We start from the raw sequence: 16,485 nt of genomic DNA on the forward strand, positions 1-16,485 counted from the left end.
AAAAGGGAAAAGAAGTAAAGGACAGATTAAGTTGTGATCGTCGATCTCAGTAAAGTGAGATCTAATCTCAACTGTTGAGATTAGGGATTTCACTTGAGATTAGGTTTGATCTTTTTAATAGGGGGTGGTTCTAGCCAAAGGAGAGACAATCATCGATTTGGCACAAGTTGGGATTCACTGGAGCACAACAATTGGCAGCGAGAGCGAGAAAAGTCTAGATCGAGCCAGCTAAAGCGAGATCAGGGCAAGCGATATCAATATAGAGGCCAAGTTACCTTTGCACGTGTGGGCCAAGTTATCTTGAGCGAGTAGGCTGAGTTTTCTCTTGGGTCGTGAGGCTGAGCTTTCCTTGTATGCAAAAGTTCTTCTGTTGGGCTGCACGTGTGGGCCGTACAAGGGCTGAGTGAGAGAGAGGGCCGAGATCTTTTGCTATGTATTTGCCGGAGCAAATTCTTGTGAGTTTGCTGTAAAAAATATTTCTCCTGAAGCTTAATAAGAAGCCCAACGTTTGTTGGTTTTCCCCACATTGGCATTTTGAAGGTATATCTGTGTTATTCTTTGATGCATGTGATTGGTTTTGTGTATTTTCACTTCTGCTGTTTATTTGTTTAAAATCCTAGAATATTTATTATTATAAATCATATTAGAAAGCATTGTTGATTTCAGATCTATGATTATTTGTTGAGAAATAAATTTGTAACTAGGTTTAAAGAAATTAACAACTGTTCCTAGAAAAACTTTGTCGGCCTTGCTGCTCGAGTCCTGAAAGTTGGTTGGCCATGGCTTGCCTCCACTTGCTGTCCCGTGGTCGTTTAATGTTGTCCCTGCTTGCGTTGATAGCTGCTGTGACTCGTGGTTGTCCGAACTCGGTGTCACCTCCTGCAGAGGGACCTTGCTTGTCAGCTGGCCTTGTAATAACTTCCTTGACCCTATTCTTTGTGTGGGTTGTTGTTTGGCCTTCCCTTTTTTTCAACCCCATGCACACTCTTGCCTCCAATTATTTGTTGACCTCGCGTTGTGGTTGCTATTTGACAAGTCTGCTCGCTAGTGGCTGCGTCGAACCCCTAACAACATTAACTATGGGTTGGCTGTCCCGTGCTTCCCATGGTCGAGTTTGATATCCCTCTGCGACTGTCGACCACTGCTGTTCACGACAACTTCCTCCTGTGAGTGGCAGTGACCCTTATACTAGTCTCCTCTTGCTTGCACTTGCAGTGCCTATTACTCTAGCTAGTGACTTTGGGTGGGTTGGTGATTGGTCCATGGCCATCGGCCACCACAAGCACTGTCCACTTTTTTTTTTTTAAATTATTTACCTTTAATCTAGTTGACGTCTGTATGGTAACTTGCAGCGCCGCAGCCATACCACCGTATGACCTGCTTTTTTTTGGTTTGCAAATTTTTATTTCTTCCTTGTACAATCGTTGGTCAAACTTGGCCTCGTGTGATGCCTTTATGAACCTAGCTTCCCGTGTGATTCTAAGGTTGGTCTTCAGAGTTTTCACTTTGATACCATGTTAGTTTTTGAACCTAGCACACGACAATTTGTTACCCTACTAGATTACAGATCTATTGAATAAAAGCACAATTAGATTCTTAAAAAAATATTCAGCAGAAGCAAAATTATTAACCAATCTAAATCACATGTGACACGTACAAATTTTGCACAATCAAGTCAATTCTTCATTAAATTTTAATCAGAACATACTTGGACTCTCGTCCTGGGATAATGGCCCAACTAAGAAATTTACAGTTACAACATACCCTAGATTTGATCCAGTTGATCCGGCCCTAGATTATCATTGATTTCAGTGGCTGATCTGGATGTCTTATTCTGCACCCCTGCACCTTCTTCAGACTCAGCACACTTGAGTATCATGCTCATCACTTGAGAAAATCCGTCTCTCAATGGCTTGTGCCGGTGTATGTCCTCTTTTTAGCCTTGCATTATAACTCCACATTGATCTAAATCCATAACCCTAATCTCCAAAGTGATTAACGATCGAGATCAGATCTCGCCTCACTTGAGATCAACGGTTGAGATTAAAACATAATCACTATGGTGAATACTTTACATTTCCTAAGTTTCTTTAGCTCAACAACCAACATAATTAATTATGTGCTTTTCCTAAGTAAGATTCAGGCCAAGTTACGACAGCAACTTACTCAATACTTGAGCAAGTGTCCTAAGGATACTTTGGCCAACTTTTGCACGCCTAGACACTTAGGCTTGTGCAGAAGTACCTGCCCAAGCTACAATTATCATCTGCGACAAGGAAGTATTATCTTTCAAAATCACCTAGGACTTGCACCTGGCCCCAACCGCTTATCATGCTTTCGGGAGAATTGAACCTAGTGCTTTGTCTTGACTTGCTTTCATCCTTACTGCTAAATCATGATCCCATAAGCAGACATACCCTATTTGAATAACACATATGACTAGTCTCCTTCAATGTCACCGTCCATTTAGTAACTCATAGCCTAAGCCTGGCAGTTGAGGTGATCTAGAAAGAATTCTATATTGGCTCAGACATTGAAGGTACAACTTTTTAAATCCAACAAAATATCCTATCATTATTTTCTTACACACCACTCAAGACAGCCCAGCCTCGATGATTTAGAGAGACACTACAAGAATAGGTACACAAAGGGTTTTCACTCCTGATAGAAGGCACCATTGTTGTGTGGATTTCAAGACTAGGGAGAGACAGCATCTTGAGGGCTGTTGTTGGACACAATCTAGGAGTATTTGCCCTGGTTTGCTTATTCAGTGTCAAATTGATTTTGCTTTATGCTAATGTTCATAATTTCAAGGTTTGCAGCCCTCTTTTGACACATCTGAACCTACCTTTTCTCTTTTCAAGGGTTAGTATCATAGACATAATTCTATCCTTGTTGGCCTATCCTTTCCATCCTTAATGAATTTTATTATTTAGTACTCTTCCTGCATCTCATTTTTTGGCAATAACAACCAGGCCATTCAAAATAATCTCTTGGTTAATTCCAATCGCTTCTTCTTGCAACATGATTGAAGATTGACCGTGCTATTTTCTTCTTAATCAATTTCTGGGGAGAGGGGGAGAAGTTATTAGTTTCTCCATTCACAGATCTCCAGACGTGTAAAGATGACGAGTGCTTTTTGTTACACATAAACTCATTTGCTCCACCAAAGTTTGTAGTGCATGTAGTTTCATTTTACTTTTAACTTGGAAATCATAGTTTTTGTAGCATTCTTGAATCTGTGTAGTAAGCTGATTTATTATTCTTTTTGAATGGTTCATTAGTTACAGTCTACAGATTTGTCTCGACACTAAGATGGATTAGCTGCAGCTGCAAAGTTGTTTTGAGTTATTTTTGTAGCACTAGTTAATGAGTATCTTTAATGATCTGCAGGTTTACCTTGACATTTTGGAATGAGTTAGCAGAAACTGCAGCACAGCATTTGAAAAAAAATGATAGAGTGTATGTCTCAGGTTTCCTTGCTTTACAAACACCAGCTGGTGAAAATGATCAGCCAAAGATATATAAGGTTTACTTTGAATCAGTTCTTCTTTAACTGGCACATCTAATAGGAAGTTTGAGCGAGTTGTTATTTTATAAATATATTCAATTTCGTGGATTCTCTTATGTTGAAATGAGTTCTATTTATTCATATTGTTTTTCGTCTCTAAAGAATGCATGTTGATAGTTTTAATCTGTAGACTTAAATTGGAATTGGAATTCATAGTATATTAAATTTAAAATACATGAAGCAGTGAACTCTTTTTTTTCCTTGAGAAATATAGTCTTTCACACCCTTTGTATTGTGTTTCAACTTCCAAGAGAGGATGTTTGTACCTATAGGTTTTAATGCTATACAGTTAATTGCTACAAACAAATTCTTAATAAAACAGAAAATATGCAATGGTAAACATACACATTTACACAGAGATTTACCCTGAAAATCCAAAACCAGAAAAACTAGAAATATTTTAAATATATTTTTCTTTACAGTATTACAATTTATATATATATATATATACATATCCCGGTATCCATATTGGCAATCCATTTACCATGGATTAGAATACAGCCATAGTTCCTTAATTGAAACTACAAAACCATCAGCTAAACCACCATGCAAAACCGCTAAAAGCGAAAACCATGTGCTCAAATTTGCCAAAAATGGATGCAAAAATTGCCATATATATATATATATATTTGGGGTGCTACCTCTGAACCCCTGTGAGGAGGGGGGGTTTGCCTCCTTGCTACCCCATCTAACAGGGGGAGATGCTGCCCCCCTGCTGTGCCCAATGCAATATATAACACATGTAGGTAGTTGTGAAAATAATGTAACACACCCCCAACATTCTCCCACTTGTTTTTTTCTTTGCACAAAGAGGGTTGCAAGAGTACATGATTAACAATCCAAGGGAATAATTGTTGATTTTTTGTAGCATCGGGAGGTATTCCTGCATGCCAAGAGGCCTCCTAAGTCTGCCAAGAAAAAATATGGGAATTAACTATATAAATTTTATTTTTTGAGTTTCATGTAGGTTCAAAAGGGACAAGTCGGCCCCACCATGAAAGGGTGTGTCCCTTGGGGTAAATGCACCCATTCGACTTGTATATATACACTTCATTTGATCACTTGCTTATGATCATATCTCTTCTATAGAAGACATTCGTTGGAGCAGAGGAATGATGAAATGATTGCAGTTTGGACTTCGTTTTTGGCACAGATTTCGAGGCAATTTGATTTGTAAACCTTGCTGAAGAAAATTTATCCTAGAAGAAGAGTTGCTGGGTTTTCACCCAAGTTTGGGTTTCCTAGGGAATTTGTTATCTCTATTGTGCATGGCTGTCTCTTTATGATCTTTATTGTTTCTAGTGTTTTTGCTGCGTTACTATTGAGATATTCTGTGTATAATTGCTTAATGATATTAGTGGCATAAGAAGAATTAATTAAAGATCATTAGAAGTAATTATCAGATCAGAAAATTAATTTTCTATTGTGCATCCTTGTAGAAAATTCAACATGGAATCAGAGATTTTGTTAAAAGAACAATCATCAAAGTAGAGCACTTTATGTGCTCAGGGAGATAGTGACGGGGCTGCCAAAACTAAAGGTTGAGCAACATGAGGTGTGAAAGGGTTGCGCACTAGGTAAATATGCCAAGACTAGTTTTCTGAGCAACGACACTAGGTCCAAAGGGATTTTGGATCTAGTACACTCAGACGTGTGTGGGCCCATGTCAACAATATCCTTGAGTGGGTACCAATATTATGTGACCTTCATTGACGACTTCTCTAGGAAGACTCAAATCTATTTCATGAAAAATAAGGATGAGGTCTTCAACAGATTCAAGGAGTTCAAGGCTCTAGTCGAGAATTCGATAGGGATAAAGATCAAGACATTGAGGTTAAACTTAGACAATGGAGATGAGTACACATCTAATGCTTTCAAGGCCTTATGTGCACAGGAAGGCATCAAGAAGGAGTTGATTGCTCCATACAACCCTCAACAAAATGGGGTTGGGGAGCAGAAGAATAGGGCTATTGTTGGAGCGGCCAAGGCCATGCTCCATGACCAGGATATGCCATGGTTTCTATGGGTGGAGGCTTGCAACACTTTTCGTATATTTGTAGAATAGAAGCCCACACAAAGTGTTTGGCAGATTGACACCAGAGGAGGCATTTATAGGGAAGAAATCAGATTTAGGACACATTTACATCTTTGGGTGTGTTGTCGCTTAGATTGTGTAGGCCCTATGACAATGACTTAGGTCGGGGGCTGTCACTCTGATACCTGACCTCTCCGTTCTAGCTGTCTCCCAACAACATGCTATTGGGGGGTAGTCCCTATGGGAATGTGAAGATGAAGGACCAGTTGGTAACCAACGAGTTTGGGAGACACGATTGAATAACCTAGCTTCTTTAAATCTTAGCAAGAATTAAAGATTAGATTAGATTTGAATGTGAGACGTGCATTATGGAGTCAACTTCTTTCTTATTATTAATTATATGCCATATAACTGGATGAACAATTGTTGCTTGGATGCTTCACTAACCTATATGAGGTGCAAATCCTACGAGCTAGGTGAAATGCAAAATCTTAGTTGATTTTAGGTTAGATGCCTATTCTAAATGAACCTTCCTCTTAAGTGTTTTGGAACTAGTTTCTAGAGTAAGTTGTGGGATGGAAGCCAACAGGAAGCAAGTAGAGGCTTGATTATCGATACCTCTCTCTATGTTCCAACTATTCGATGCCTTTGGCGCTGTAGAGACTTTGACTCTGATGACTACAAGGTCACTGTGTTAACCACTAAAGAGGTGCTAAACCCCTCAAGCTAAATTGAAAAAGGGTGGCCCTAAATGTATATCAATCAAGCTTATGCTTGGAGGTAAGTTATTAATGCAACTAGACTTAGAATGCAATGCAAGATGGATTGAGTGATTCTTAAGGTAAGATTGTTTAAGTTGCTTAAGTACTTAGTTATGATTTGATTTTAAATTATACCAACAAGTACTTATCAATAAGATACAATCTTAACCATAAGAAAGGGTGCCAAGTTATCAAGTGCCAATAAGATACAATAGATACCCACAATATGCAATTATTCAACAGTTACGGGATGTGCCAAAATTCGAAATAACTTTATTCAATGATAATTGAAGCACTTAGAATAATTTAACCAATGCTTAAAAAGATACCAACGATTATTACCACACGATTACCAATGCTCTTACTTCAATCAAAAGCTTCCAAGCTATTTCAATGAGATAAATGCCAATATTATTCATTGTAAATTAACACCAATTCAAATAGATTAGAGGCCTTTAAACAAATAATGCTTAGATGTCAAGATATTACTATCCAATTAGGTTCTTAGAACCTCAAGATCACAAAAATGTCCAATGATGCACAATTAGAGTTATAACAACAAGATTAGTTAAATTCACTTAAGAGTCATACAATGGTATTCAGTGGAGTGAGTGCTTGTATGAGTGAATTTAGTGTAAAGTCAATGGTCTTGTGAAATTATGAATGAGCTTACAAGAGACAAGTAAATGTTAGATTCCAAATAACCAATGTTTAACAAGCTTCTTCACAATAGCACTTAGAACCATAAAACGAGTAATGTCTATAGTGTAAAACGATGAGAGCACTTGTTGTTGTAGATTACTCATTAGACTTGTAGGCTTGTGAATTTGAATTTTGAACCTTTTTTGTCTTGGCGGTGACCAAGTGACATATTTTGTAAACATTATTATTTGAATTTTGGACATGACAAATGTTGACAGTTGCTCACTTGCTAGATAAATCATAATATGCTCTATGTTTTATGTTTTATAATATGATTAAATGTTTTATGTTTTACAATATGCTTAAAAATTTGATGTATGTTTGTGTTAAATTGGCAACTAGGGCCAAACTCCATGTGGGTCGGTTTATTTATGGCAGTTGATATTTTTATTGGATCCCTCTCGTCGAGAGGTGTAGGATTGATCCAAAGATTATCCGATTCTGATAAGTATTTATGGAGATATGAATTTATTTTGTTTATGTAATTATTATCAAGCCGACCAGCTCTTATGTAGGCTCTAGAAGCCCAACCGACGTGTCTATTCATCATCCTCGTTGTGGTATAAATAGAAGAGGATTTGAAGTCATTTAGACACTCTTCACGTGATCTCTTCTCCACGTCTGGGTTTTTGGAGAAGGAGAAAACGCCAAGAGGATTTGCTATGATGCCCTAGCCGCAGTAGCATAATGATCTAGAACTAAACACTGCTATGGAAGAAACCCTAGAAGCTGTCACTAAATACGCAGCAACAGGAAGGCTCAAGATCTCATAACGCAGTCCAAGAAGAAACAACGTAGAACAACAGGCAGCGTGTAATTTGGGCAGCCGTGGCATTATGGAGAGTGATGAAAATACCGCAGATAGCATGGTAAGACCTATACGCTGTAACATATGTATGCAAACACTGTTCTTGTTATATATCAAACGCTGTTCGTATAAGCTGTTCTTTATACACAGTCATATGATAATGGAATCACGTTATATGAAACCACGGAACCACGCTATACCCAATCCATACAGCGCACAACACTACCACGCAGTCTCAACGTTCACGCTGGATAGATGTACGCAGTCATCACGTTGTCCGCAGTTAATGCTATACGCAGCCCTAGCTCATACACTGTAGTGGATCTGGCAGCACAACACTTATACGCAATACGTGAGGTCATATACGCAATGTATGTTATATGCTGTTCATGTTTGTGGATGATTATACACTGTTTTCATGCAGTCATGAGATCACACTGTACATGATATGCAGCCCTAGCAACATACGCAGCAATTCATGCGATGGAACGCAGTCAATAGGAATAGCCCTTAACTCAGTCATAAATGGAGGCATAGTACACTATCCAAGCAGCCCTTAACTCTGTTAATGAAGGCACTATATATGCACAGTCATGGAAACTCATACACTGTTATGCAGAGGCTGATATATAATGCTGTCATGGCAGCAACATTCACTCTGGTCAATACGCAGCAAATATATATATATGCTGGCAAATATATACGCTGTAAACATCTAGAATGTATTAGGTGTAGTCATAAGGACACAACTGTGAGCTATGTATGTATTGGGTCAATACTCTCATAGTCCAGGTCATGGATGATATATATGGGCAGTAAGAGCAGTATGATGTAGATGGGCAGTGTGAGCAGCATGATGCATGATGTATGAGATCATGAGCATCATGATGAATGAGATCATGGACATAAAGGGCAACATGAGATCATGGACATATAGGACAGCATAATGATGATGCATAGGCAGCATTATAAGATCATAAACATGAAGAGCAGCAACATGACAAGATCATGTGCATGGGCAGTACAATAATACATTAGCAGGGGCAGCAGCATGATGATGATGCACATTAGTTTGAGCAGCATTATGATGGATAAAATCATGGACATGGACAGCCGCATGGTGCAGTATGCAGTGGTGCAACTAGAGAACCAGATGCAGCACGATGATAGGTATCAGTTGAAGCAGAATGTCTTCAACTGATCTCATCGTTATAGGAGATGATCTATGCTTAGATCTAGATAAGTCAAAGTGTTGACTTCTGTTGTAAATGTATTCTCTCTCTCTCTCTGCTGAACTTTGAAGATAAAAGAAGATTTGATCAAAGGGTTTCCCCACACATTGTGGGGTTTGTCCCTGGCTCGCGCCATATCTTGTGTGCTCTTGTCTTGGCTTGTCTTCTGCGATTTTATATTTATGTTCTATCTGCAGTTTATTGTAATGTTGATGTGATTGCTAACTGTGAAAATTTAAATAAATTGCTCTAGCATAGAACATACCAAAACTTAACATGGTATCGGAGCTGAGGTGAAGACAATGCCCAAGCAAGAGTGAAAGAGCAATCACCGAAGACAGTTGGGACAAGACAGAAGGATCAATGGGTTCCTCATAATTCACCTAGGGTGAAGTCAAAGCAGAGAATGTTATCAGAATGGCACAGCGGAAGACTCTGATGGTCCATCTTAAGATCACTTCATTGGGAAGGAAAGGGGATGCCTTGTTGAAATAAGTTCAGCCGTTATGCGAAGGAGTGTCCGAATGGCAGATACACATCTCTTGATGAAGATAGCAATCATTCCTGGGACATCCTCAATGATCAAAAGAATGACTGGTAATGCAGGTCATCAAGGAAATGGTCGACTCTTCCACGAAAGCAAGGAACCCCAAAATCTCTTTTACGTACCTGATCGAACCTGGTGTCCATCTCGGAAATGGAAGTCAAAGGTTACAGGGTGGCACTTATCGATGGAAAGGTACGTGTTTGAAAATAGATCTTTTAAAGATGTTTTTGAGTTCAGGGTTGTATCAAGTTGCAGGAAGTCTGCTAGGGACCATGTCCATTGACTCAGCTCCGGAGGTCTGTGAGTCAGATGGTGACTAGGATGCCTGAATTCAAAAAGAAGCATGAAGGTACATGTCTGAAATGTACCGAAGGAAAATATTATAAGGGGACCATTCCCCTCATGCAGCAGGTCCAGAGGCTTGGAACAACCCAAGGAGTTTGAGATTCATGATCGGGAATCTCATGTATACAGGTGGAAGAAAGCCCTTTATGGCTTGAAGCAAAACACCTTGAGCATAGTATGAGAGGATTGATAGCTGTCTAATGCAGCTGAGATTCACTAGGAGTGAAACCGATCCAAACCATTACTCGAAGGTTGTGGATGATAAACCTCTCGTACCGGCACCTATGTCTGACAGGTGCAGACCCTCTCATTTATAGGAGACAGAGGGAGTTGGATTCTGAATGTGGGAAGATAAGCTGCAAGCTTGTGACTGCCTCGAGGATCTTAACTTTCAGAAGTTGTATGGTAATGATGTCGGACCAGATTTGGGAAATGCCTCTGAGTTTCATAAACTCATTCGTGTTGATGTTTTTGGAGAACCTCTGTCCGGACATCTGTGTTGCAGTTAGCATGGTGAGCTCATATTTGGTTGAGCCTCACTAGATTGGTGCCAAGAATCTTCTAAGATATCTTCAAGGCACAATCTCTCATGAATTGAGATACACTGCCAAAAAATATGAAACCACATGATTATTCGAATGATGAGTGGGCAGGCAGTATGGAGGATCACTAGAGCACTTCTCAGTGCTGTTTCTCTTTGGAATCTGCCTCGATAGCCTGGATGAGCAAGAAGCAGAAGTCGGTGACTCTGAGCACCACCAAGGCAGAATACATTGCTGATGGTATGGCCTTCTGTGAGGTAGTCTGGTTGCTGAAGCTCTTCAGTGAGCTGTTTGTACACATGATGAATACCACTGTGATTCTTTGTGACAACCAGAGATGGGATTCAATTATTGAGGAATCTCGTATTTGACAATTGCTCCAGCAGATAGACATCAAATACTGCCTTATCTGGGATATGATAAGTCGATGATCAAGGAGGCTCCATCGCACTGAGATGATGTACAGGACAAAGCCCCGAGGAAAGATCAAATTTGTGATTTTCCCGAATGACTTGGAGTCATCGAGAGACCTTTGTAAAAGGGTCCTGCATGTTGCATACATTGAGCTCTGGGAGCTCTGGGGGGCTTGTAGTTCTACTGGAGCAACATACGACCACAGGGTGACTCACCCTCCCCTGGTGGTGCGTACTGGAACAAGATGATTCGCTCTCTTGTGGGACAAGATGATACGCTCTCTTGTGTAGCAGGATGATGTGTTCTCCTGTGAGGCCTGGATTGATGTGTTCTCCATGGCGATTGTAGCAGGATTGATGTGTTCTCTTGTGAGGCCTGGATTGATGTGTTCTCCATGGCGATTGTAGCAGGATTGATGTGTTCTCCTGTGAGGCCTGGATTGATGTGTTCTCCATGGCGATTGTAGCAGGATTGATGTGTTCTCCTGTGAGGCTTGGATTGATGTGTTCTCCATGGCGATTGTAGCAGGATTGATGTGTTCTCCTGTGAGGACAGGATTGATTAAGTTCTCCTGTCGAGGCATCCTACCCATGCAGTCTGGGACTCATGGGAAGTACCTCTCATCTGATCAATGAGCAGGGAAATGAAGTTAGGGACCATAGTAGTACCGATGGACGCATCGTTGTATCTACCGTACTCCCTACGCTAGGATGTCCTCCATTGATCTGGGATCAATGATACTGGTCTGGGACCAGTGGTAGGAGTTGTACATACTATGACGCTGACTTCGGGTCGGCTGAGACTGGTATGGGACCAGTGGTACATACTCTGAGACTGACTTCGTGTCAGTGCAGTACTGGTCTAGGACCAGTGAGAGTGGTACATACTATGACGCTGACTTCGGGTCCGTTGAGACTGGTCTGGGACCAGTGGTACACTCTTTGAGACTGCGATACTGGTCTGGGACCAGTAGTAGGAGTGGTACCTACTATGACGCTGACTTTGGGTCGGTTGAGACTAGTCTGGGACCAGTGGTACGCACTCTGAGTCTGACTTCGGGTTAGTGGAGAATGGTATGAGACATTCTCGATCAATTCTTCTTCTTCATAGTTCAGCAAGCTGACAGAGTAGAGCTAGCAGAACCAACAGCGCTGAACAGAGCTAAGCAGAGCAGAGCTAGCAGAGCCAACAGAGCTGAGCAGAGCAGATCTAGCAGAGCTAGCAGAACCAGCAGCGCTGAACAGAGCTAAGCAGAGCAGAGCTAGCAGAGCCAGCAGAGCTGAGCAGAGCCAGCAGAGCTGAGCAAAGCAAAGGAGAGCTAGCAGAGCCAACAGAGCTGAGTAGAGCCAGTAGAGCTGAGCAGAGCAAAGCAAAGCCAGCAGAGCTGAGCTGAGTAGAGCAGAGCCAACAGAGCTGAGCAAAGATGGGCAGAGCAGTGCAGGGCACTGATGGCAGAGATAGTACAGTCGTACATATGGATCAGCGGATGGAGTTCTCCCTAGTTGAGAGGGAGTGTTAAATTGGCAACTAGGGCCAAACTCCATGTGGGTCGGTTTATTTATGGCAGCTGATATTTTTATTGGATCCCTCTCGTCGAGAGGTGTAGGATTGATCCAAAGATCATCCGATTCCGATAAGTATTTATGGAGATATGAATTTATTTTGTTTATGTAATTATTATCAAGCCGACCAGCTCTTATGTAGGCTCTAGAAGCCCAACCGACGTGTCTATTCATCATCCTCGTTGTGGTATAAATAGAAGAGGATTTGAAGTCATTTAGACACTCTTCACGTGATCTCTTCTCCACGTCTGGGTTTTTGGAGAAGGAGAAAACGCCAAGAGGATTTGCTATGATGCCCTAGCCGCAGTAGCATAATGATCTAGAACTAAACACTGCTATGGAAGAAACCCTAGAAGCTGTCACTAAATACGCAGCAACAGGAAGGCTCAAGATCTCATAACGCAGTCCAAGAAGAAACAGCGTAGAACAACAGGCAGCGTGTAATTTGGGCAGCCGTGGCATTATGGAGAGTGATGAAAATACCGCAGATAGCATGGTAAGACCTATATGCTGTAACATATCTATGCAAACACTGTTCTTGTTATATATCAAACGCTGTTCGTATAAGCTGTTCTTTATACACAGTGATATGATAATGGAATCACGTTATATGAAACCATGGAACCACGCTATACCCAATCCATACAGCGCACAACACTACCACGCAGTCTCAATGTTCACGCTGGATAGATGTACGCAGTCGTCACGTTGTCCGCGGTTAATGCTATACGCAGCCCTAGCTCATACACTGTAGTGGATCTGGCAGCACAACACTTATACGCAATACGTGAGGTCATATACGCAATGTATGTTATATGCTGTTCATGTTTGTGGATGATTATACACTGTTTTCATGCAGTCATGAGATCACGCTGTACATGATATGCAACCCTAGCAACATACACAGCAATTCATGCGATGGAACACAGTCAATAGGAATAGCCCTTAGCTCAGTCATAAATGGAGGCATAGTACACTATCCAAGCAACCCTTAACTCTGTTAATGAAGGCACTATATATGCACAGTCATGGAAACTCATACACTGTTATGCAGAGGCTGATATATAATGCTGTCATGGCAGCAACATTCACTCTGGTCAATACACAACAAATATATATATATATGCTGGCAAATATATACGCTGTAAACATCTAGAATGTATTAGGTGTTGTCATAAGGATACAGCTGTGAGCTATGTATGTATTGGGTCAATACTCTCATAGTCCAGGTCATGGATGATATATATGGGCAGTAAGAGCAGTATGATGTAGATGGGCAATGTGAGCAGCATGATGCATGATGTATGAGATCATGAGCATCATAATGAATGAGATCATGGACATAAAGGGCAACATGAGATCATGGACATATAGGACAGCATAATGATGATGCATAGGCATCATTATAAGATCATAAACATGAAGAGCAGCAACATGACAAGATCATGTGCATGGGCAGTACAATAATACATTAGCAGGGGCAGCAGCATGATGATGATGCACATTAGTTTGAGCAGCATTGTGATGGATAAAATCATGGACATGGACAACCGCATGGTGCAGTATGCAGTGGTGCAACTAGAGAACCAGATGCAGCACGATGATAGGTATCAGTTGAAGCAGAATGTCTTCAACTGATCTCATCGTTATAGGAGATGATCTATGCTTAGATCTAGATAAGTCAAAGTGTTGACTTCTGTTGTAAATGTATTCTCTCTCTCTCTCTGCTGAACTTTGAAGATAAAAGAAGATTTGATCAAAGGGTTTCCCCACACATTGTGGGGTTTGTCCCTGGCTCGCGCCATATCTTGTGTGCTCTTGTCTTGGCTTGTCTTCTGCGATTTTATATTTATGTTCTATCTGCAGTTTATTGTAATGTTGATGTGATTGCTAACTGTGAAAATTTAAATAAATTGCTCTAGCATAGAACATACCAAAACTTAACAGTTTGTAATAGCTAGAATATAGATGATTGTTGTACATACTAGTAACTACAATGGAATCATGGATGCCATATCTATCTTGATTTATGCAAAAATATGCATGTTTTCATGTCTTCTACAATTAATTTGGTATTTGGGATGTTTGTTTTGAGTATAAATGCAAAAAAATATATATATATATATATATATATATATATATATATATATATATATATATAGCAGACGCTTCGCTTCCTAGATTTTTGGAAAATGACGCTTCCACGTCCCCGCTTCCAAAAAAAGTACTCGCTTCACCCCGCTTCATGCAACATTGGGGATAATGATGCAAGGGAAGGGAGAAAAGAGGAGGTCGAGTGAGTGGTAAGGCATGCAGTAGGCTTAGGAGAGGAGGACAGAGGAGAAGGAGGACCGAGGAGGAGGGACCGAGGGGATTAGAAGGAAGGCTGAGGCCTTTGGGCCTCACGGCTGGGCCTAAAAAGGCCAAAAATGCCCATGACAAGGGTCAATATGGCAGGTCGAGGCCTAATTAGGTCTGCGACTATCCTTAAGTGACTAGAAAAGGCTAACGTAGAGGCAAGAGGGGTTGGACGACTAATTTGGAGGAGGACGTTGGGTCTATAAGCCCAAAAAAAAATTTCAAACCCTCACCATAAATTCGAATTTGCTTCGGATCTTTAGTTTTGCCGCAAAATTCTTCAATAGCTGGTGCCCTTGCAAAAATTCTAGAGACTAGATCTTACCCTCAAGGGCTTAGATCTAGTACTAATCCAACAAATTTTCTTTGATCTCACCTGAACAAATAAATTACAAGTACCCAAAACCCCAATATATACAAAAAAAGTTCAAAATCGCAAAACCCCAAACCCTAGTTGCAAAACAAGGGTTAGAAAATAAAAATTTATTTACAAAATTATTACACAACATTTATTTACAAGATATACAAATGTACAATGCTTAAAATATGTTTTGGAGAATTAAAATTTTTATATGATGATGGATAGATGTATTTCGAAAGATAGATATTCAACCATGATCTTAGCGAAGTAAGAACGTCACATAAAATTTCTGAAGTCCAAACAAAGTCAGCTTGTGCCCACAAAGTGTGAACTTGGAGCCCAAGGCTGGGGGAACTTGCAAATTCTATATATTTTCTCAAGAAAAAATCGTTATAACATACAATGAATTGGATCACCTAAGATAAGCCCACAACTTACCAATAAAATGTTCTTATCATCTACAAATGCAATAACGATTCAAATAATATTTTAAGCACAATATAAGAAACCACATACCCAACACATACCAACGATCAATGAGACAAAGACACCATGAACTGTACCCCAAAGTCTTTTATTATGAAGTTCAAACATTCCCAACAGAACAATGGCTTCACACCAACGTTTACAAAATTACATCAGAGCTCAGCTCATCATAAGATGAAAATAGAATCAAAAAGCCTTCTATTTAGAGAAATTCCTCCAAGTGGAAAATAACGGCTAGTTGGCTTGATCCTAGTCAAAATAATCTCGACCATTGATAAATCCTTGATCAACTTTTAATCTCTGTCGTTGAAAATATTTGTGTTTGAGGAATTTTCGATTTTCTCATTAAAACTATTTTTTATTAGCTCAAAAATAATTATTTTGAGCTAATTTCCTCAAAAATTTGTCTTTGACTTAACCACCAAGGTCCAAGGGTCCAAATTTTTTTGAAATTTCCAATATTCCCTTGGTGGGGGCTTCAAAAATTCATTTCTTTTAGACCCACGAATTATTCCACTTAGAGAAATTAATTTCTCTAACATTTTAATTTTTGACTCTAATTAATTAATTTTTTGGCTTAGGATTTAATTTTTTTTTTTTTCTAGTTAAGACTAACCTAAGTACCCACGGGGGATTTGAACCAGTGACCTATCGCAAGGAGTGCCTTAACAGTGCACCCATTCACCGTCAATCCAAAACCCCGTGGGCGCTTAGGATTTAATTTTATTTTTGTCAAAAAAATTAATTAATTAACACTTGAG

General features: G+C 40.0%; 1 protein-coding gene across 1 annotated transcript in view; it reads left to right on the plus strand.

Moving 5' to 3' along the window:
* The window catches only part of LOC149142848 (uncharacterized), a 146,094-nt gene that overhangs the window by 42,322 nt on the left and 87,287 nt on the right, over window positions 1-16,485 (plus strand). The window contains exon 2 of the mRNA XM_089451603.1: window positions 3,394-3,529. Within this exon, the coding sequence (XP_089307729.1) occupies window positions 3,394-3,529 (136 nt within the window). The remainder of the gene's footprint in view (window positions 1-3,393; window positions 3,530-16,485) is intronic.

This window comes from Pinus tabuliformis, chromosome X, assembly GCF_031772625.1.
Source record: "Pinus tabuliformis cultivar Carrire ecotype Pingquan chromosome X, CPIR1, whole genome shotgun sequence".
Taxonomy (NCBI): domain Eukaryota; kingdom Viridiplantae; phylum Streptophyta; class Pinopsida; order Pinales; family Pinaceae; genus Pinus; species Pinus tabuliformis.